The sequence below is a fragment of the Vespa mandarinia genome, chromosome 17, assembly GCF_050613455.1.
Source record: "Vespa mandarinia isolate Hongniang chromosome 17, ASM5061345v1, whole genome shotgun sequence".
NCBI classification, from domain to species: Eukaryota; Metazoa; Arthropoda; class Insecta; order Hymenoptera; family Vespidae; genus Vespa; species Vespa mandarinia.
In genome coordinates, this window is record NC_140826.1 from 4,764,984 (window position 1) to 4,789,096 (window position 24,113).

The 24,113-nt window shown below is 40.6% G+C and overlaps 2 protein-coding genes across 12 annotated transcripts in view; one reads left to right on the forward strand and one right to left on the reverse strand.

Moving 5' to 3' along the window:
• Nha1 (Na[+]/H[+] hydrogen antiporter 1) overlaps positions 1-24,113 on the reverse strand; it is a 45,304-nt gene that overhangs the window by 5,195 nt on the left and 15,996 nt on the right. For both annotated transcript variants that reach the window (XM_085662242.1, XM_085662241.1), the window contains exons 3-5: positions 21,422-21,686; positions 16,969-17,169; positions 6,197-6,361 (exon numbers count right to left, since the gene is read on the reverse strand). In XM_085662242.1, coding sequence (XP_085518368.1) covers positions 6,197-6,361; positions 16,969-17,169; positions 21,422-21,686 — 631 coding nt within the window. The remainder of the gene's footprint in view (positions 1-6,196; positions 6,362-16,968; positions 17,170-21,421; positions 21,687-24,113) is intronic.
• The window catches only part of LOC118443588 (uncharacterized), a 66,227-nt gene that overhangs the window by 3,473 nt on the left and 38,641 nt on the right, over positions 1-24,113 (forward strand). The window lies entirely within an intron of this gene.

Genomic DNA, 24,113 nt, shown 5'->3' on the forward strand with positions numbered 1-24,113 from the left:
CAGATCGAAATACGACTCTTGTTCGACCTTTTTCCTTTTTCCACTTTTATTTTTACATTGGAGAATACCTTCGAACGGCTATACTGCGCAATCAATCGATTCGTCACACGTTCGATATTTCGCATAATTCGATCGCCGTTTGGGAGTGGCAAATCTAATAGAAGCTTTGTACTGTACCTAATTGCGGTCGAATTTCCGTTTCTTTTTGATAGATCGATGACTCCACTCATCCTTTCTTTCCTTCCTTTCTTCGTTTGCTTCGGTTCACTGCTTGATTATCCAAATCACCCATATTCAAGTTGAAAACTCTTTTCGTTACCCTCCGTTCAAACGCGAATTTATCCTTTGATCAAGAGAAAATACGATTCGCTTTCGTTGTAGTCGAGTAGTAGAGCTGTCGTACCAATTTGGATTCGTGCGTTAAGGTGCGCCTTATTGCGCGATCCATCGATAGGGAATAATCAGGAAAATGCCAACCCCATAATAACAATAGGGGAGTTTAAGGAAATGCTAACGTTAATCATCAACGTTGAACGAATAATATACAACGTTGGGTCCAATTGATCCTACGGATGGATATTCTAATGACGATACACGCGCAGTCGTTCGCTCGTAATTCCATATTGCTATTAATCTGTCTGAATTATGCAAGAAATACGTTATACCGAATTTCAACGGCATGGATAATCAAGTTCAAATCGATAATCCAATGTGATAGAATTCGAACCGATAGACGATAATTTGTCTCATAGAATCTTAGGAACGTTCGAACATATTTCAAGAGCATCGACATGATCGATCAAAGATCAATTCATCTTTTTTTCCCCATTTGATCATAAGTGCATAGACGTGTATCACATATAGGTATATACTAGTGGCTATTAAAATTTATGGAGATTTGTAACTTTGAAATGCACTCGCCATCCAGCGTCGATTTATTACTTTTTATTATGTTATACTACGTATACACGGCGCTCACGTAGCAAAAACGACCGAGTGAGTATAGACAGATTTTTCGTGCGTCCTGCATTATATGCCGTTTCGATAAATTATCCACCAGTCTCCAGTACGATCTTAAAAAACAAAATCATTTCATTTATATGCAAAGCTAACACTCACTGATATCCACGAAAATTCATTACTTTCTCGGATCGTTCACTCGTGATAATAATTTCCTTTCCCTCTTTAACTTTCATGGATTTATTACACCGACCAATCTACGAAGTAGAGTTATTAAACTCCTCACCTGGTTTTACTCCACTAGCAGCGACCTGGCAATAACGATTTTCAACGAGCGAATTTTTCAAATCAAGAAACATTGATATATACACAGATACATACATACATACATACATTTATACCGGGTCCCTGATGAATATAAATGATAGAATCGCTATTTTTTTCCTACCCATTTTTTTCCCTCCTAGATAGACGTAATCAAATTCTGAATGCGATATGAACTTTATATGGTTACTATTTCAAACTATCTATAATTTCTAGTTTACAGGAGTAACTAAGAGATGTAAAAGAATTTCCGATATTTTTACGCAAGTCCGAAAAATATTTGCTTCTAAATCTCATTAAAAATCGTGCGATATAAATGGAAGAAAATTACGCGCGAGGTGAGAGAGTGTACGTAGATTCGGTAGATACCTAATAAATTGAAATAGGTACTACTGGTAGTACGCCAGTACAGAGCGCGTTCGCGTCTTTCCGTTGGCAAGAAAATGTAATTAAAGTAGTTGAAATTAAGAATTATTTCCGTTCAATAGAAAGTACTATCCTGTCTATGTAGTTGGTTGCTAGTGCCGCTGGTTGGAAGGGTCAAAATGAGTGGAAACTACGTCGAAACGAGGAAAATGGACTAATACCGTCGCGTCCTCCATTCGCACGATATTACTCTCAATACGGAAACTAACGTCATAGAGAAGGGAGATTGTAGTAGAGCCCAGCGAAATCAGCTTGTACATGAATCGACGAGCAAGTCCCCTTTTCTAGCCGCTTTTGGCGAGCAAGTAAATGCTAGTAAACTTAGTTGGCCGTATACTCGCGGTGGTACATCGTTGAATTGTAGGAGGGGATAGGATGCAGAGATGGGACTGTAGAAATGGGGGGTGCTAGTCTCTGTTGGGGTGTGTCCCGGTTGTAAGTTGCAACATACCGGTAACTGTTACGACTACCGTCCTTCCTTCTCTCCGTTTCCTGTCACTGCGATGCTTCCTTTCGTTCTCTACATCTCTCTCTCTCTCTCTCTCTCTTTCTCTCCCCCCCCTTCACATTCCTGCTAAGTGTATTCTCTTTCGTATCCGCCTTTATCAAATCTCGCGGCCGAGACAATTTTCCTTCTACATTTCATTTTTATATTATTATTGTTATTAGTCTCATTATTATTACTATTCTTACCATCTCTTTTTATTAGTCCCTTTCTGCTAGATCAGGGAAAGTCGTTTGCACGACTTTTCTCTCTCTCTCTCTCTCCCCCCTGTTTCTTCCTTTTTAACCTTCCGATAATTTTTTCTCTTTCTCTTGAAACTTTCGGACCTCCTTGGCGGATATTCTTTTACCGTCGGAAAAGTGCTTCTTTCGAGAGTTTGCCGAGTCTTCTTATTACCTTTAAAGCTAACAAGGATAATATCGTAACTCGCGTAACAGTACTTATTACAAATTATCCTAGCCTAGAGTTGAATATAGCAGAACTTGGTGTTATTCGTTCGTGCGGTCGCATTACGTAAATTTTACTGGCACGTTACGTTATATAGCTATAATATGGGATATTTCAAAAGGACTATAATATTATTAATCGTGCGAGTAGGAAGAAGGAAAGAATTACGTGGATCGAAACGCCTGTAGTGAAAAGTTTTGGAGTAAAATCAGCTCGCATATTTCGTCACGATTGAAAACTTACTTTTAACGCCGTGTTCTGCTATTATTCGAAGAAGAACGCGAAAGATTTTCCATTCTCACTTCTTTCGAAGAGGGTGAATCCTGCTTGAGAAAATTATCATAAAGTTTCCATCTCGCCTTCTTGAAAAAGATTTAAGGTATTCTCTTTTATTCGTTCTATCGATTCGAGAGGAATCCGATATACCGGATTTCCGCACTTCCTTTCTCCAAGTAAGGTATGTATGTGCCGATAATTAGATACGAGTATGGCCAAATACACCTATAACCATAATCGTCGACTAACTATATATATATGTATGTATGTATGTATGTATGTATGTATGTATGTATGTATGTATTATTCTCTCCGCATTGAACTAGAACTTGGACCGAGCGTATTAAGCTTATATCATCTAGATACGTCAAAATACGAAAAGGTAAATCGAGAATGACTTAAAGCATGCAAGAAATACTTGATGATTATCAGACAAAACAAATTTTACCTAAAGTTGTTCATTACCGACATAATCGAGTGTTTCAAGAGAGCCATTCATTCTGCTTTGCGTAATGATTTAATATCGGTCCAATCGATTTTCAATTATTCGAAATACGTTTATCGGTCGTTGTCGCGTTTGTTTGTTTCCTAAAAAAATACAAATATCTACACGAATAGAATTTTTATAGAAATTGTTGAAATCATCGATTACCAGGAGGATCGCGTTTTATCGCGTCCTATCGTCTCACCCACACGACGAAGCCAGTGAAACGTATGCGATCGAGCTTGTAGCGTGCGCTAAACTCTAATTAAATCCGCCGGTCGGTGTGACTAGAGGGTACATCATTGAGTTTTCCGGGAAATTTAGCCGGATTATGTCTGCCATTCCTGTTCGAGAAACCCTTCCTCGACCACTTCGATAACTGCTTTTCCATGTAAAAATGTTGAAAGGAGAAGCTCGAGAATCGATATCGTGTTCGGATAATTTTCGTTCGAACATTGTCTTTCGTTCGTGTTGCTAGAGAGAGATGGTAGTAAGAACGCTCGACAGAATGTTCTCGGATCGTTCGTACCTACGTAAGCAGGATAAAATTGAGTGCGTTGAAAGTGAAGTCTACTCAAAGGAAGTAAAAAGGAAAATGTATCCTCTCTCTCACTCTATCTCTATTTTCCCTTTGTCCGTCCCTCTCAGTATCGATTCAATCGGAACGAATTTAACGAGAAGCTCGTTAAGAAAACGAGCACGTTTTTAGTTTAATGGAAAATTCGTTGGTCAAGGAAAAATCTTGGATTCGTTTGTATCTTTTTGCTGGTCAAACTCTCTATGGTGATTTTCTCGTCAAATATTTGGACTCGCGGTTAATTCTTCGAGTAGCTATCTCGTTTTATAGAATATACGTGGATGGTACTACAACGGCATGTACTCTAACGAAACTTGTTTAAACGTATCTACATATCTTAATCCATAGACACGCACGCATTTGAGTTTAATCGCGATTTCATCTCAGAGCAAAGACTTGGAGTATGCGAATGTGCCTGATGGAAAGGGTACTGGCAAATACAGGGTACGTCCCACGTACACGTGAACCGTATTCCGTATTTCCATATTTCCATATTCCAATATTGGGGAAGCGTTGATAACGCATAACTGCTGTCGCGGTTACATCAAAATGCAGTAGCGCGACGAGATTTGTGTGTATAACCGGTGCGCGCTAAGTCAAGAACGCAATATTTACGAGTGATAAAATGGGACTCGAACGATTTTAATCCGTTGATTAGTCCGTTTTTGCCTTTCGTTCGATTACTTTGCGATAACGGTCGAGTATCTTTAATCTTGAAACCAAGAGAGGAATTCGTAAAGAAAAGCTAAACTTTTTCCCAGGAGAATGTCAAGGCGTTTCTTTCAACGCGAAGAAGTTTGTTCAACTTGATTTTTCCTCCCCAAAAATGCTTCTTCCCGTCCAAACTCGATCGCATAAGCACGAAACATTCGGACGTCGAAACGCGCACTGTTCTCGCCTACAAACTAAAATCATATTCCAATATCGAAATACATTGATTGCACTCGCGTCAAGCGATACGTGCTGCCTTCGGATTTATAGGATTTATAGGACATGGATAGAAAACGATATAGAGAACGATAGCTAGCCAACTACGACTTTTCCTTCTTCGGCGAATTTAGCAAAATGTCTTTCTTTAATGCCGCGAACTAACGACCAATCGTTAGTTCATTTAACGTTCAAAGTATCTGATTAACTCAAACTTTCTATTATAATATTATAATATTATAATAGAAAAGAGCACTGCGTGCTCGCGTCGCACGAATTTACATGCATACGCGTCGCTCGTACGTTCGAATATGTGCCGGGTCGAGAACGTTACTGCTAAAAAGATCCTCCAAAAGAATTTAGAATCATAAGACACGATTCTTTGAATATTTCAACAAATTGAGGAAAATCCTAATTTCTAGTTTCTTTAAACGATATCAATTAAATAGGATGACTACTAGTCGGAGCGTATAATTAGCTTTTTGTTGCGGCCAAAGTAGTCAGTCGTTTATATCAGCTTGATCTACAACTTAGAATTGAATGCGCAAAACTAAACTTCGATTTGGCTACACATCGATAAAATTCGTATTCCGTATAGCGAATGGAACGAAACACCGATCGATGCGAAAGGACGCGTAAATTAATTTTCCACGAATGCAGAGAAAAAAAGAATATTGGAAAGGCGGCGCGTCGTTAAAGGAGGACCGGGGATAACGAACTATACACAGGATATATATATATATGTATATATATATATATATATATATATATATATATATGAATACAGGCGAATAGGATAGTGCTCCCATCCTTCTTGATAATAGTGGAAAGAAGAGGAAAGAGAATAATTTATCGAGCATTTTATGTGGTAATGAACGGAAATGAAAAGCGCGCGCGCTTCGTTTCAGAGAGCGCGATATTTCATTTCGTAACGAAGCAGAAAAATGATCGTTTAACATTTCCACTTGGCGTCGATTAGGGTGAGAGAGAAAAAAAGACATGACGGTGGTCACGGGTATTCGTTCAGCCTTTTTTCATTTGTCCTACTCGTCGAATTTTTTTTTCCATTCGAATCATTAGACTCGTGTTAAGCGAACGGAATACGAGCTATACTTGCAGTAAGTTAATGGCGTTTAGTCAGTGACAACCCTCTCGACTCGAGTTTTCCCTTTCCATCGGTCGTCGTAAGTGATCCCGTTCTATTTCCCCTTTCTATTTCATAGAGATATGTCGTCGTGTGATATAATCGTAAGACGTGCGAGGTACTTACGTCGTCCACTTCCCAACCGTCCTTTTGCCAAAAGTAACAGCTGACGAAGGCTGCGGCAACTACGGCAAGAGGTCCAGCACCACCGAGCTCGATAGCTTCGCTTCCAAAGACCGCGACCATTCCACCTCCTAATAGCATCAATACCCTTAAGGGCACCATGAAGGGCTGCAACGAATTAAATCGAAGAATCGTTTTAATATTAAAAGATTGACGAAAGATGAATGATTGGGCGATCTTGGGACGTGATAACAACCATAGTAGGACAAACCGCATCGACGTATCTATGCACACGATGGACGCCGTTAATAGGTACTTTACAGGGCGTCGCTTCTCATAAGCTCGTTGTCGCACAGGAGGAAATGGATAGCAACCGTTGCATGTATACGATGTATAACGTCGAAAAGGGAAGGAGGAGGAGGAGGAGGAGGAGGAGGAGGAGGAGGAGGAGGAGGAGGAGGTGGTGGTGGGAAAGGGGATGAAGTTGACGAGAGAGGTGGCGAGGTCTGGGTGGTACTGGTGGCTTTGCATATGCGGTCCGTACATACGGGAGGAGCTACGGATCGATGACGAGCTCGAGAAACTTTGAAGCACGTGTGTGCAGAGGGAGAGACGAGCAAACACTATTCCAACGTCCTAGCCTACCGTAAAATATGAATGAAGAGAAATTTTCTTTCCTGTCTCTTTGTAGAACGACCGCGTTCTTAGCTATTTCATTCTTCCTTGCTCGATCTCGCTCGCTCCTCCTCTATCTCCTTCCCTCTGTCGTTACGCTTTCATACGTTTCCCTCTATATATTTGCTGCTTCGTTCCGAAAAACTACCGAAAAAATACGATCTCGGTAATTTTGAATTTTTCAGCTCGTTTTAACGAAACTCGTTCGATCCTCCTTCTTCCCTTGGCGAGAAACAAAGGGTACGATTTTAAAGGGTTGCGCTTTCTCAAAGGAATTGGACCGATCTTTAGTTCCTTTTTATTATATCAAACGTTTTGTCTCTCGGTAAAACGATCGTCAAAGACGCGTGAGAACACGATCGAGGTCTCTTTCAAGGCTATCGATTTTTTCTTTCGATTTCGTCGACTCTTTAATTTCGTTCGATTACATATTTATCTTGACCTTTGACAAATCGATATCCTCTTTTTTCTCTCTCTTTCTCTCTCTCTCTCTCTCTCTCTCGTTTCTTCACCTACTGAACCGTTTGAAATCCTACCTCATTTCCGTGGACGATTGTTTCCTTTACCCAAGTTCACCTTTTCTTTAACGAGCGAGCCATTGGGAACGTGTATATACGGGCAAAATATCGAATCGATATAATCGATCTTTTTCGAGAGAAATCAGGTATATTACACGTATCATCTTTACGGACAAAAATATAAAGTTTAGCCTTACAGTTCTGTCAGTTTTATGTAAAACATTTTTCTTTAGGAATTTAAAAATAATTGTGCGCTAAGCAGGCAGAGAACTTTTCGGTAGACTTAACATTTAAATGAACAAGATTACTCGAGAGGTACAGTGCGGAAATATTTGTAAAACTGCGTTCAGAATGGTCGTATACCATGATAGTATAATGGAGTCGGATTTACGTATACCTGCTGACGCTTTTTTTCCCTCCAAGAATTCGAAAAAAAGAACAGAAAATGAAAAAAGCTACGGGGAAAGAAATTCTCGTCGGAGTTATTTTTCGCCTCGTGCATTCAACTCACGCTCGGTGTTATGAAATTTTGGTGGTACGGGGAGGGAGGGAGGGAGGGAGAGAGAGAGAGAGAGAGAGAGAGAGAGAACGCGTGTGAGAGAAACTAAAGATTCCATCGATAAAAGAAGTACGCGGTATCCCGCTAGACTCTTGTGAATGCGTCGGGATATTGCCGTAAGTCGAGGAATATTGCGTTTCCGCGACACCCATCTTCTTCGCCGTTCCTTTCCCTCTCTTTCTCTCGTTTTATCGATCATTTCAAATACAGACGCGACACGGACACGCAGATGCGTACGTGTGCGAGAGACCAATAGACTTCCGGGAAAGGAAAGAGAGAAAAAAAGAAACATCTCCTCGTCGTGCCATCGTACAAAGGCCCTATAACGAGCTCAAGTTTCTTTCTAAGGAATAAGATGAAGTTGTCCATTAAAGAGGTTCCCTCGCGTTAAATACCCCGTGAACTTTTTCGATTCGACGATGTCGCTTAATCGTGCCGCCTATATACATGTGTATAGTTTATCTTATTTACTCCTCGAAGACATTGGACAACGACATTAATCCTCCGGTTTTATAAAAGGAGGGCTTTACTTCTCGAGAATGGATAATTTATATCTCACGGCCTTCGAAAAAATTTGCAATATGCATGAAACATGAGAGCGAGCAAGGTACAAAGATGTTTCATATATGTATGCCAGTATCCGTACATTCGATATGTATCGTAGGAGATGCTGCCAAGAGGAACGACGAATATGATTTAAGATATACTTTTTTATCAGCTAGGAGACGAGCTCTTTGCTTTATGATAAATAGAGGTGTCGGAGATGCGATCTTTCACTGGATAGGACCAAGAACGTTCGCTCGTTGTCATTCGAGGAAGCTCTCAGTTTTCAACGCGGGTCGTAACTTTCGCTTTGATTCGAAGAAACCTCGAAATCCCTCTGTAATACTCTTGAATGTTTGTTTTTCTTATCTCTCGCAACGGAAGTGTCTTCTTGCCGATTCCAGGAGGATTCAATTTCACATGTATCACAGAATTCGTGAATACGATATTTCTTTGGTCCTGGGAGGGGAAAGAGAGAGGGAGAGATACATACATTCCCACTAGGTATCCAATTTTCTATCGTACCAACGAACGTACCAATCGAGGTTTTATTGTCGTCGCAAAAAACTCGTGGCTGGAAAAACGCAAAGTGGAAACACGAAAGAAAATCGTTATAGGATGTGCGCTCTGGATGCGCCAAAATGTGTTGTACCACCGTGCTACTGCATATATATATATATATTATCGTTCTCTTTCCTTTTGTCTCTTTGTTATTCGTATTTTTTCATAAAAGGTTAACCACATTAGCTTTTCACATGGAGGATTTATCTTGGACGGTCTTTTTCAGGAAACTAAACGAGCTACGATCTCAAATTCATCGTGTTAGCAAGTATTTAGCATTATCTTGAAAATCGTAGACTTTGTAACACTCAAAATAAACATTCAAAATTTAAATCTCGTTCGGACAAGTTTTCAGGGCAGAGATCAGTTTCCCAAAGCCACGAAACGACGTGTCCTCGGATAAAAATTAACGTTTTACTTTTCTCCAAGGGTTTCTCGTAAAAGCACAATATTATCATAAAATAATACGATAGTAAATTTGCAAACAATTCTGCCCGCAAACTTTCAACATAAGCCACTTGTCCTCGTTCTCCGTCCAACGAAACTTTCTAAGAGCGTCCTTCAATAAACTCGAAACAGGTGGTATTAAAGGGTAGCGGAACACAAAGCCTGCGTATAATCCTCGTATTTTCGAGGGAACTCAAACATGCGGTATTTCGACTATTTCTCCGAGTCGTCCTCGGCGAACGATTAAAAATCGTCGCGAGTTAAAGAGGGGGACAGAGAGAGAGAGAGAGCGAGAGAGAGAGAGAGAGAGAGAGAGAGAGAGAAAGAAAGAAAGAATTCCAAACTCTTGGGTAGGATCTAGAGGATAACGATATAGGGCGGAGCATACGATAATTAGCGTAATCGTGAGAAATTCCAGACGGTTTCTTGGTAGCCCGGTAACGAATGTAGGTAACGACGCTGGTTACGCGGCTAAGTATCTCTTACGTTGTAATTCGTAAAGTCGTAGAAAGATAATTGAAATTGGCGACGTCTAATGTACGTGAGAGAACGGAAAAGGAAGAAAAGGAAGCGGTTAGATTTGTTGGGAGGCAATGCAGGTGCCAATGCGGCAACTAAGTTCTGACCGAATCCGTACACAAACATTTAATTCGCCCAAATCGATAGGCGTCGTCGGCGCCTTTGCCATCGCCGTGACTACGAAACTTTGCAACTTTCGACGCAGGCATTGAATTTCAAATTCGTTGCAATCGATATTTCGAAAACGGATGAACGTCCTACGTTTCTCCGTGTACTTATTTTCGTCTATCCTTTTCTTTCCCCTTCGCGTCCATGTATGCGCAACGTGATCGCAATAAGAAATAAAAAATTTGTCCTTTAAGCAGGCGTTGCTTCGACTTTCTAACTCGATTCGTAACTCATGTTCCCTGGCTTTTCGTATTTGAAATTCGATCTCTCGGTGCTTTTCAAAGGCGAGGTCGCAATGATTTAGATTTCTCCTCGAAGTCGATCCTTCCTTCGTCTTGAGACTCTTCTCCTTCAAAAACGTACACGAATCTTTTACCTTCTTTCCCGCGACTTTGATTATCTCACTTTTTTGGAGATTTATCGAAGATTAAAATATACCCGATAGATAGTTACTTGCTTTTTCTCGAATGACTTTTTTTAACGTGTCGTCGGTAACGATCACGTTTCCGTAACGCGTCACAGATTATTACGGCCAGATGTCAGGCGAAAAAGTAAATATGTAAATGTTTGCTTTTTCACGCGACATCCGAGCACAGAGCAAGAGAGAAGAGTTCGGTTCGAGCATCGTAGAGCAAATATATTCTTCGTCGGCTTCTTCATTATCGTAGCAGGCTGCAACTCTCGCAAAATGAACTGCTTCATAGACCGGCGTTGCTGCATTCGCAGTTAGCTCCGCTCTTATGAAAGCACGACGGATTGTTGGATGGCTATCGACGTAATTCGTCTCTTCGCTTCTTTACGAGCCATCCTCCTCCTCTCTCTCTCTCTCTCTCTCTCTCTCTCTCTCTCTCTCTCTCTCTCTCTCTATCTCATTTTCGTAATTTGCAATTCATGAGAGTGGAACGACACTTTTCTTTACGCTATTTTTCGTCTCGTTTACTCGGAAAAGAAACAAAATTCGCATTCTCTGTCCTTTGCCTCTCGTTTAAAAAGATCTACGAGAAGAGAAACCCAATTTTCGGAGCTCTTACTTTTATAACGTTCGATAGGACGTTGCTTTGGAATAATAGTTAAATGTCACACATGTATGTACCTTTGTGCGCGAAGAATGAGAAATATTCGGACACTTTGTGAGTCCGTAAATACGTAGTAGGTATACATGTACATACATGTATCCGCGTGCATACGATCGATATTCGTCCGTCCGGATGTCGAGAGATAATGCCTTTCGTGACATATAGCGTATTTACATTAATATGGAAATTGGCTAAACATTATGCTATATCGAGAATATCCTCTCGTATATATTCAGGCGTACGCATTTGATAGGACGTGTACGATGGATACAACTTATTTTTATAAACGTCATTGATCGTTTCATCGAGTATTTTAATGCATGGCAAATATTGAAAAAGTTCATCGATTTGGAATGAATGGATGCATCGAGGAAGAAAAAAAGAAGGAGATTGAAAATAAATAAACATATCTATAGTAAAAACGTTGCCGTCTAACTAACGGACGGTCGACCGATCGAATTGCATGTAAACACTCGCATTGATAGCCATTCATCACATTTTTTTCTTCCCGCTATGCTACGTACATAGAATTCCGCCCGCTCTCCCCCCCCCTCTCTCGCATTCGTGGTGCACACCTGCTCGACACGAGACAGTGGATGGTTGATAAACGATCTGGGTCGCGTCTACCGCATTCGAAATTTACGGAAACAAATGAATTCGATAGGCTCTCGAAAACCTTTTTGAGTTTGACGTAATAAAAATCGAGCATTTATTGCGATATACTAACTGATAGCAGTCAAATTCGTATAAAGGCGAATAACAATTGTAAGGTTATAAGGTGACTTCTTTGACAGTATTAAAAAATTCGAACGATTCGAATTTTTACGTAAATTAATCCAAACGAAATATCGACCTTACTCACAGCTTTTGTTTTGAAATGAAAAAAAGTCAACGTTATAAAATTCCTCTTACGAGCATATTCGTTTGTACACAACAATGAGTCACGTTCCGTTCTTGTTTCGTTTTTTTGTTTTGTTTTTTTCTTTTTTTTTTTTTTTTCCTTTTCGTTACGTTATGCCAGCTTACAGGCACGTTCGAACAGGCACACGCTAACGTAATCGAAGGGAGACTTACTACGCCACTGATAAATAACAATATTCTCTTCTCATAATGCGACTCTACTTTGTCCACCCGTCAGCGGTATCTATTCCGCGATACTAGAGCCAGAGAATCGAATCTTTTTTCAAGTAAGTCCGCTTTATTTGTCCTTGTCGAAGAACATGTTCCCGATTTTATTAGCGCATTATTTTATGGTAACTGCGATCTCTCAACGTCAAGTGTATTACATTGTACATAAGAGAACGATTTTTCATCTTTTGTATCATTGTTTTTAATATCGTTCTTTACCGCGTTAATGGAAGATAGCTCTTTCAAAGAAATCGAGGAAAATTGATCTCAACTGCGAAAGGAATATTAAAATTGTATAGCGTCTCTCGTTAACTCGCAATAAATAATTTCAAGGAATAGCAAATACTCTTGACGCTTGTATCTCCTATGTATACGCGAGAGGAAGACCAATAGAGAAGAGAAGGAAGACGTCTCTGGAAATTGCGTTTCTTTTTTCATTTTTGTTCTCCTTTTTTATTTTGATGGAAAAGAAGCGCGTTAAAACGTCTGTTTTAGGACGAAGGAACGGGTGAGTGAAATCTTATATCGTAGAAGCCGAGATAGGCGTTCTCGTAGGAACGCGTATTTCGCGGGTCAATGCACTTTGCACGTAGCGCGTCGCTATTGCATCTGGGATACATACAAAGAAGAATCCTGACTCGCGAGGATGCACTGGGATAATATAGGTATTGTATACCTATTTTCTCTCTCCCTCTCCTCGATCGACCCACTATCCTGCTTTTCTCTCTCTCTCTCTCTCTCTCTCTCTCTCTCTCTCTCTTTCTTTTTATTCGCATCTTTTCGTTTCTTCGTGCCTTCTCCGTGTTTCGTTGTTATTCGAATGGGCCACGAATTAGCTATCGGCAAAAAATATATCATACTCGGAATAAACGGATACTTTGCCAACGAAACGAGTCGACCGCTCGAATCGATATAGAGCTAGGTAAACGCATACGTATCTATGGCTAACCTCCAACGCGAAATTCGTATCGTAAATTCGATAGCGCGCGTAGATTAAATCGTATATTAAGCCGAATAAATCGTTATGCGATTTACTCCGGAGAGCTTGGCGATTTACGGTGAGCTCGCAGTATATTTAGATTTCTAGAATATAAACTCATCGTCACCGTCACCGTCACCGTCACCGTCACCGTCACCGTCACCGTCACCGTCACCGTCACCGTCACCTTCCCTTCGCCGCTCCTCTCGCTTCTACGGAGAAACCGAAGTAGATTTATCCGACGAAAGTGGATTTATCCGATTCCGTGCGAGAGATCCAGATTTGTAAGCAGCTGCGAGGATGCATATAGGGAGGAGGCCAGAGGGGTGGATGACCGACCCTATGTATCTCGTTTGACCTACTGCCCTGTTTTGCGTGTATTTTCTCTTTCTAGTTACGTACGTTTGCGCGCGCGAACGTGCACCGACACAACACGTATATAGTATATATTATAGAGAGTATATACGTATACCGGGTGACTCGCTTAACGCCCATACCTGAATTACCCACGGTTCCGGTCGTTAGAGATAAGGAGAACTCTCGAGAACGCGATACGATGTACGATATAAGTTATAATTTATGTAATCGCTATGCATGCATGCCTCTTTAGTCCCTTCTCTCTATATTCCGTAAGAAGGAGAGGATATTTTAAGGATAAAAACTAGAGACACGATTCACCCTTTATATCGTGCGACACGACTAGATCTAGACTTGTCCTCGAAAGCTTCTCGTGCGACTAGAATTTGCGTATCGTTTTGCGAGATCGTCGAGAACCCGTACGAAACTGGCCATTCCCGTTGCCTAGTTTATCGGATTGGTTAAAGGCAAAATTTGTATAAACTTGAGTCCACTGTGTGTATGCAAGAAGCGTACTCGTAGAACGCAATTGTGGTTGAATATCCCTTGGCAACTCGACCTACAAGTCCCTCTCTCTCTCTCTCGCATCAAGTAAAAGTTCGTTCCGTTTTCAAAATCGCCTCGGTTTATTCTTCATCCTCTCCTTTTCTGTGCTTTTTTAACCTTAAAGTTTTTAATCGCACTAGCCGTGCTACTTTAGCCGTCGCCTCGTGCTCTCTGCTTCGGCCTCCCTTCTCGCTTACTTCGCGTTTTTTTTCACGAGTATCACGAGTATGTCAATGAAATCGAAGTAACTATTAGACTAATTCGATGGGTTATTTACCGAAATAGCGACGTTTTCTCAATCGAGACATTTTCTTTGTTAAACGAAAATATCGATTCTATCGCGACGTCGAAGGGCCAATACTTTCGTACGAAGCAAATTCCAATCAGTTTCTCGGCAAATCGATTTCCATTTTCGCCATGACGACGATTTATTTCCCTCGCGTCCGACTACGGAAAACTACGAGGAGAAACTCAACGATTCGAAACTCTATACTTCGTTCGCTCCTACGTTTTCTTTCTCATGTCGAACGACCGAGATATTCGTTTTGCGAAAAAGAACATTTTCGAATCGGTCGATGGTTGCAACTCGATCGATCGAGACAAAATCGAGTCGCGACAAAATAGATTACGAGGAAAGAATGCGAATGATGAATTCTTCGCCGGCAGAAAGATGCTTTAACGTCGTTTACACGGGAAAGAAAAAAAAAACAAAAGAAAAAGGACAAGTGATTCTACAAATAAACAGCAGTGCAATGACCAGATATAATAGCGGTAGCTGGATAAATAATCGAAACAGTTGATCGTCAAAGTGAATATCTTGGCTTGGAAAAGAAATTATTCCGAATTAGAAATTATTTCTCTTGTTTGGGGAATGTGCAACGATACCTTTTTTCTTTTTTTTTTCCCCCGTAACTTGATCATCGAAACGGAGAGATAGCAAGAGACGGTATGAAAAGGATAACTCGGTAAACTAAAAGAAAGTAGTAGTACCCTCTTTATCCGTCATTAATGCACTTTATCGTACCTCTCCAGCAGAGGGTTTCTTTGGCATTTTCGATCGATGGAAAGGAACGAAAGTAGGGAAGAAGACTTCCAAGTGGATGGAGGGAGATCTTCTAACTCGATCGAGGACGATCGATCTTTCTGGCGGGATAATGCGCGTCTCCAAACTTGTCCGTTTTCTCTTTCCTTCCGAGAAGGAAAGGAAGAAAAGAGGGAGGACGAGGAAGCAACCGTTTGCTTCGACGGTTTACACGAGATTGCGATACTCCCTTTGGAAGTGTATAACTCTTGTCGAAGATGTCTCGTACAACGTGACCGTGCGACGTGGGACGAATTAATTTTTAAAATCGATATAAGAAATGCGGAAAACGTAGACGAGGAACAAGATTTTTTCCCTATCAAGACACGGACGCGCCACTCTTATCTTCGTGTACTCGGATACGTTCAATAATTGAATCTCTTTATTCCTTTATGCGTAAACGAGTACGTGGCTCGTTAATACGACATATGTCGACCAACAGGTGGGATTATTAGTCATATAGCTTCTCGATCTCGATGATACTTTGTTTGAGGATTTTATAGTTGGGGTCCGCGTCTTTCAAGAAGAGATCCCGACTATAATGCTGATACGAACTCGTCAAAGCGCGTCAAACTTATTTCATCGACGTGTTTCACTTTTCAATTATTCTCTTTTAATAAAGTCAGAGGAAATAATATTGGATTCGTTGCTCGAACGAATCGAACGATATTTATCGTGCGTTTCTTCGATCCTCTTCTCTTGTGAAATGAAAGAAATTAAGACGAAAGGGTATTGTCAAAAACACACATAGACGCGCAATAAGAGGTACATGTCTGTAACGATAAGAACTATAATAGTAGGAATAAGATGGAGAAAAAGAAAATACAGCAGTATCGTGGTCTTGTAGATATTCCAGTTGGCAAGCCGCGCTAACGAGGCTGCGTCCTTAATCGCGCGCGCTCTCTCGTATTCGCCGCGAGACTAGTCGAGGGCGTCGATAAATCAGTAACGACGAGAATCACACGGTTCGCCGAACAAACGTTGTGCCGCGTCGAGGGCATTAAGACCTATTATACTACCGCGCCGAGACGAGTGACAGACGTCGCTCGCTCGAGAGAGAGAGAGAGAGAGAGAGAGAGAGAGAGAGAGAGAGAGAGAGAGAGAGAGAGAGAGAGAGAGAGAGAGAGAGAATGGTTGACCGTTCCTCGTCCTTGCGAACGAATCTCTTTACGCAATTGACAAATTTTTGTATCGACGCTTTGTATTTGGTTATAATTCCTTCGAAACGACCGTCACTCCAATTTCTTATCTAAAAAAAAAACACGTGAAAAATTTTTTCACATTCCGTCAATTAGTTTCTAAGAAAATTGCAACGATCAACGCGTTAATAACAACGACATTATCTTGATAGCGTTGCCTTCATTTATCTAATGATCGTTGAAAAGATCTCTTTTTTGTTGCAAGAGTATATAAACATCAACAATTTCTCTTTGACATTTATTTCCATACTTTATAAATATTTCGCAAATCCAATTTTTTCATAATGCAACAAAATAAATTCGATTAGTCTTTGTAGATTCCTAGTTTACTTTAGATATAGGGGTATCGTTAAACTTTTCCATTAAATAGGAGAATGCTACTGGGATAATAGGAAAATCGAAAGAAAGAGAATACTCACGTCACCCTTTTCTGGAACGTACTTCGCCAAACAACCCCAGAGTATACCGAAGCCGAGACCACCGATTATAGCGATAGGTCCTTGAAGAATCTGATACCAAAGCGCATCGTGAGAAAACATGACGCTCTTTACGATGCCATATATTGCGACCGACGCAGCATCGTCGATTCCAGCTACTGCTATGATCAGCGTCGGGATACCCTGAAAAAAAAGGAGAAAAAAAAAAAATAAAAACCAGCAACTTTAGTCGTGAATATTATCTACGAGTAGGAAATGTCAGACGATGTCGTTCGACGAATTTATCTTTGAGTTTCATCTTTTTAAAAATAGTTAGACGCGTTTAAAACTTTGTCGATAGATAAAAGGATATGCCATAAAGCGCGCGCGCGCATGTTCGATTATGGTTCTATGAAAGATGCATTTCCTTTTACAGAGTAGTTTAATCAACTCGATAAACTTTCGACTATCCTTCATTGCTTTTCGTTGATAACGTTGACCCAAATGTCAGGAGAAGAAGTTCTTTGATTCAAAGCTTCGTATATCATCTGATTAATACGAGATTTTCTTTAGGGTACATTTTTTCCTCTCTTAACGAAAGTAACGCTCGATTTGGGGGAGGCACCCGTATACGTGTATATATATATATATATATATATATACATACATATATATATATATATATATATATATATATATATATATATCTCGAAGAATAAACTTGGAAAATCGAGTAAACTTCATTATCGAGCGTAATTTCATTTTCCCTTCGCGTTGCGATCGTCGGTGTCGTCGGAAGAATGGAGTCGGAAGTTGGAGAGATCATCGCGGAAAGTTTTGTCAGCGTTCGGTGTCGCTACCGAAAAGAATCCGTCGAGTGTTAGTCGATGAAAGCTAAGAACGAAGGAAGGAAAAGGAGAAACGACACTTGAGGACTCGTTTGTAATCTCCTCCAGGCTATCTATCGCCGACGACGACGATAGTTCGTTCGGGATTTGAGATCGCCGATTTTCCTGATGCGTTCTTCCGAGACGACGACGACGAGGACGACGACGACGACGACAACGACGACGATTCGTGACTAGCGTTTGTCCGACCGCTCTTTCCAACTTTCTGATCAGTTTTATAGAACGCCATTCTCAGCTATGTACTTTTACTCGACATTTTCTCCATTTCCTTATTCTCTTTTAATTAGTTCTCCGAAACGAACTACATTCGGCCATAACGCCGATAGTCGGAGAAATTGTCAATTTGTCCAACAGAGTTTGATATTGTATTCGATGAATATAATCCGACGCGACAGTAGAATGTTCGTGCTCGTTCGCGCGAATCCTATTCCTAGGCGCGTTAAATATTGATCGCGATACTTAAGCGAGAACGCATAAATTTCGAAAAAAGAGATCAGACGAAACGTCTAGCGGATTCTTTTCTTTTTTCTTTTTTTCTTTTTTTTTCTTCTTCAAACTCTCGTCATTTTTATCGATACGCTTATAGGGCGATTTTATTCGCGGTTACGCGATAAAACGGTCCTCCGTGCGGTTAGAGCTATAACGAAATATAGAGAAAATCGTATGAATATTTTGATGAATGTTTAAGCAGCGACGCGGCAAATACGAATAAATCTAAAATTTCACTCGTCTGGAATATCGTTATTATTTGTAGCGTGGCCCGCTATGAGCTAGACTGTGCTTTCAAACGTTTTGTGGCTTGATGCGATGGGAGGATTGGCGGTTTTGTGGTGGTATTATTTATATCGGAAATATTTCTACTCTGAAAACATCAAAAGCGGGTCCCATCTGTAGCTACGCCTACGTACTTTCGTTCGTTGCTTGCTGCTTTTCATCCAAATGAAAGACGTACTTTGCCGTCCTTTGGCGACGACTAAAAAATTGAATTTTACCCCGTGGAATTTGTTTCGTTAAAATATTAGGAAAAATCGCGCGCAACTCGAAATACGCTTTCGCTTTCCGTTCTGTCATTCTCCTTTTTCCAAGTCCGTCTTACGTACAAGGTAAATACATGCGAGCGCATAGAAGAAAGACTCCAGGATGCTATAGGAAACGTGTTCTTATAGGGTGGGAGGGGGGGGGGGGAGGGCGACGTCGAGCACTTTTCCGTTCGATACGCGATCGAATTGATTCTCGTAGATTTGCAAACGAGCAAGAACTCCTTAGATCCTTTCTTCTCATGAATATCGTATTCGGAAGGATAGTCGATCTATCGTCAGTCTGCAAACAGCTTCCGCTCCATTTTCTAACTTGAATTATACAAAATTCCTTTCCTTTATCATTTATTCCCTTCTCCTTTGTAAACTGAAAATGTGTCATAATGTCACTAAACTAACGACACTTCCGCGTCCATTATAGCTCGGCGATGTAAATTAAATAGCGATGTCGCTTATAAGCGGAATCAACGCCGATGTTATTCGCGTTATTAATGGAATTCCATGGACAAAAAAGAAGGAAAAACGAGAGAGATTATCCCGTAGTATATACCATTTAAAGGACGCGTTCCGATCGCGTGCTGCGCTCGGTCCGATTAAACGCGTTCCGCGACTACTCTCGTGGTTCGTGCTTTGAAAATCAATGCCCATTGGCGCGTCGAGTTGTAAAGTAGACGACAGCGATCGCGCGGTACGGCCGAGTACCGGTCTTGTCATTGAAATTTTCTCTCTCTCTCTCTCTCTCTCTCTCTCTTTCTCCAATTTCCAACGACTTGTCATTTTCCGTAAGAACGTATTATCGAGATGGCTTAATGAGTAATTACGCTCTGTAATATCGTACATCCTCGTGCTAGTGGAGACGCCATTCGAGGAAAACCATTCGACCTTCTCTTGTTCGATGGAAAAACGAACCCGAAGGAGAAAAATCAATTGCCGTGCGCGTCGGCGTTATTACGGATGTAGCTTGTAAAATCTTTCAATTTGATTTGTACCCCTTTTGATATGAAATATTTGTGCCTTTCTGGAGGATCGAAGCAAGACCGTGCAATGTAGTAAATTGTAAAACTTGCGAGTTACGTGTTATTCTATAAGAGGTTTTGAAAAAGGCAAAGTAGATGGGATGTTAATCTACGGGAACTTGGCGACTCGAGTTAAGTCGATTTAACTTAGAAATTTATGTTGAGCTCTTTCTATTTCTTTCTCGTACTAATGCCATCTTGCAAAAGTAGATACAATTTAAAAGTTGGAAAGTAAAGCTTTTAAAATCGTTTGACCGAAGGTTAGGAGCCCTCAGTTTATTATTAACGATTATTAATTATAAGTAACGACAGCGAATTAGATTTATATGTAATTATTGTGAAAAATGTTTCCTGCGAGACGAGCTCGTGCGTATTGTTCTTGACAGGCAGGTTATGTCCAGTCCGTTTTTCTTGCCGCGTATTCGAGAAAACTCAAACTTCTCTCAACATAATGGAGCAACTTTGCGGAAAACCTGTGGCACATGTGCACCGGAGGCAAATGGAAGTTCTAAGGGAGAAACTTACTCCCTAATTATCTATCTACTCTATGCTCGCATGCATATATATATATATATATATTTTTTTTTTTTTTTTTTTTTTTTCGTATTTCTCACTATCGCTTACCCATATTCCGTCTGGATATAAAAAGACAAAAAGAATTGTATTCTCCATTCTATCCTATTCTCTTCTATTCTCTTCTATTCTATTCTATTCTATTCTACACTATTCTATCCGATCCTATCCTAGTCTATTGTATTATAGAGGAAATATTCGAACACGGAGGGCGCGCATTTCATCGAGACGAAATAAAGTGTAACTCTGCTTATACTCCTTCTTTCCTCCTCTTTTTTTCTTTTTCGCGCAATCGACACCGTAAACCCAGACATCGTTGCTTCAAAGCTAAAACGAATTCGTGGATCGGCCGTATTAAAATTCATTCGAATGCATTTTCCGCATTGACAATGGAAAATATAGGTACGCTGTACGTTCTTCTTTATCAAAGGCGGATTAAAATCTCGGCACTTTATTCTTTGTTTGCGGTTTGAAAAACGTTTGAACGGGGTAAAGTGAATAGAGAGAAAGGACACAAGCGGGTAGCCGCAAAACGCACACGTTACAAAAAAGGATTTAATTATGGCTGCTTTGCTTTCTCTCCCCTGAGCAACGGTATATTCGCTCGAAAATTGTCTACCCGCTGCTGCCAGCTAGCCACTTTATGGCGTTATGAGATACAACGGGGTAGAGGTTACACGCATTATGAGCGTGCGAATTTTCCTTTGACACGACATTCCTCGTGCATTACTTTCGTTCCAAGGTACAAATACTTTAATTATCGATTCGAGTACCTTACGATCCTTTAACGACCGTTATTAATTGTTACTATTAATAATAATAATAATGATGATGATGATGATGATGATGATGACGATGATGACGATGATGATGATGATGATGATAATGATAATAATAATAATAAAGATGAGAAGAAATTTACCTTTGCGACGCCGTAACCCCTCTCGCGTAATCTGAAGAGACAAGGTACCACAACGGCTGGAGATACGGCTGCTATTATACTTCCGAGTAGTAAACCCCAGATCCATGGTAATCCTATGAGATATCTCGTCAAAACTGCGATCATACCGGCTTCGACGAACCATGGTATCAGGCCTAACTTTGGAACGGTGATTTTCAGTCTCTTCAATGCTATTGGATCGAGATCCAATCCTGCCCTGGTTAGGATGATTACGAGTGCGATTTTTCTACAAAGCAAAAATATTCCAATCTTATTTTTCTTCTCGTATTTCAATGACGAATGTTTTCATCTCTCGGATATCCTCGAACGTGTCGCAAATATTGATTTCACCTGAAGCCTAGACAATAAAATACGTAGAAAGATAGAAAAGTAACGTCTCCTAGCTCTCGTATCGTTTGGTTCGTTCGTCGTTCGATCGTTTAGTTTGAGATTAAAAATGACAACGAATGTTCAAGTATTGGGAGAATTTTTAATATCGGAGTTTACGTGGCTTAACGATAGTCGTAGCGCGAACATTTCCAATGTTATCTCCTCGCAAAAGTAACCTATCGGCATCGTTTCTATCTAGGCCAACGAATTTATGTGTTTTTATTGTCCGATTTTGATTTTTGTCAACATCTCCAGATAAGATATTCTCATATTTGCTTCGACGAAGTTACGTACGATCTATCGAGAGAGGGAGAGCTCGTATTTTCGTCAGTCGTTATTCTTGTCGATTATATGTGGCATCGACATTTAATTTTGCTGTAAATTCGAATTTCAGCTTCCAAGAATTGCGCCGGTGTGTGTCTAGCGTTGCTCGCGTCGGGGACGGCACTCTCTCCTAGTCGTAGGGAGAACGTGTACTTGCCCTACCCTCTTCTTTGAAGGTGAAACTCCTAATAGGATAAGTTTTCGAAGGTGCACCTCCCTAAACCGGTTTTACAAAGTTCGACTCCTTCGATCGATTTTAACGAGCTCGAATTTTCCAAACTCCACCGAGCGAGCGTCGATTTTGTAGACCTTTATCCATTTTACTTTTACATTTTATTTCTTTTTCTTTAATAGTGCGAACGTCAAAACGCCAAAAAAATTTCTCACACGACTCTCGTCAGGTATCACACGGTTTATTATTTTCCGATCGTCGAATTTTAATCGTCGAATCTTAATCGTCGAATGTTTCCAATTACCTTACCTTTTGAACGATCCTCGGATACTTTAGGTACTCGATTGTCACGCGATAGATATATCTTTTTATCGATATCGAGAAATTGTATCAGAAGCGAGAATGTTTCGATATCTTATCGATAATGTTGTCTCGAGAGAGGGAGAGAGAGAAAATATGTTTCGTCACCATCTTTAACTATCTCGGAGGATTAATTTCCATTTCTATGCGATCGATGCGCTCGTATTTTTGCGCGTTAATGCACACCCACGCGATGCGGACGAAAGATGCGTTTTCATTAGCTCCGAGCGTCATCCGTCGTCGTTTCTCGCGTTTCTCATGCCTTAATCAAGCCGACGCGAGGCGCGATGTTTTTTTTAATTGGGATTAACGCCTCTCTTGAAAAAGAAATGAAAAAGAAATGAAAAAGAAAATATGGTCAAGCTTTTCTCCCCCGACTACTTCCCCTACTCTTTTTTCTCGCCTTTTTCCCTTTTTCTTTTTTTGCTTTTTTAGAATCGAAAAGAGAAGAAAGAAAAACGAACGAACCAGTGAACACTAGTGACGTCTACGAATGTGCTCGAACTCGCCTTCGAAATCCCAGAGAAACGAAGGATTCGCTCGTTCTCACGGATTTGCGAGCGAGCTTTATCGTTCTCACTCTTGATCCATCTGTCCTATCGTAAAATCTATCTATCGAGCGCGTCTATACTCGCGCTTTTACCTTACTCGGTCAAGTTACGCAGCCACGTCTCGCTTAAAAAGATCCTTTCGGAGAGAAATCTTTAACGATCTCTCCCGCGACAAGCTCCTTTGAATTTTCGACATCGACATCGATCGTACGATGTAGCACAATCTCAAATCTCACGACATATTTGCTCGCTTTTATTTATGAACGATCGATACAACATAAGTAACTAAGTACTTGATTATAAGCTCGTCCGAATGGAAACAAAGCGATATCGATAGCGATTTTTCTAAGAAAATCAAAGACGAAAATCAGTCTCAAGATTATCTCCAAGTCGCAAACGTCGCTTGTATTTTATTACGCATTACCAGGTTCGATTAGGAGTACCCGATAGATATTACGAGATATATCTGGCATGTGAAAATTCGACCAACCGAGAGAGGATTTTCATCGCATAGCATTTTTCTGCGATCTCCGCAGGTGTACATCATCGAAACGTAAGTTAACGCGATCGAAAAAGTTGAATTTTAACTCGATCCAGCAATATTTCCTCTCGATTCCTATCAAAGAATATTATTGAGAACGTCGCGTGCACAGTTGCCGATCTTGCGATTTTCGTCAAACATCGAGAAAGATGAAAAGAGGGATTGCTCTTCCAGACGCTCGTCGTCGTCGTCGTCGTCGTTGTCGTCCTAAAAGCCTACTTGGCTCTACGCCTCTGCTTTCAAATCTTTTATTATACCCGCAGTTCTTTCTACGAGTCGTAAGAGTACACGACCCTGTCCGATTGGAAGTAGAAGAAGAGTAATTTAGTCTCTTAC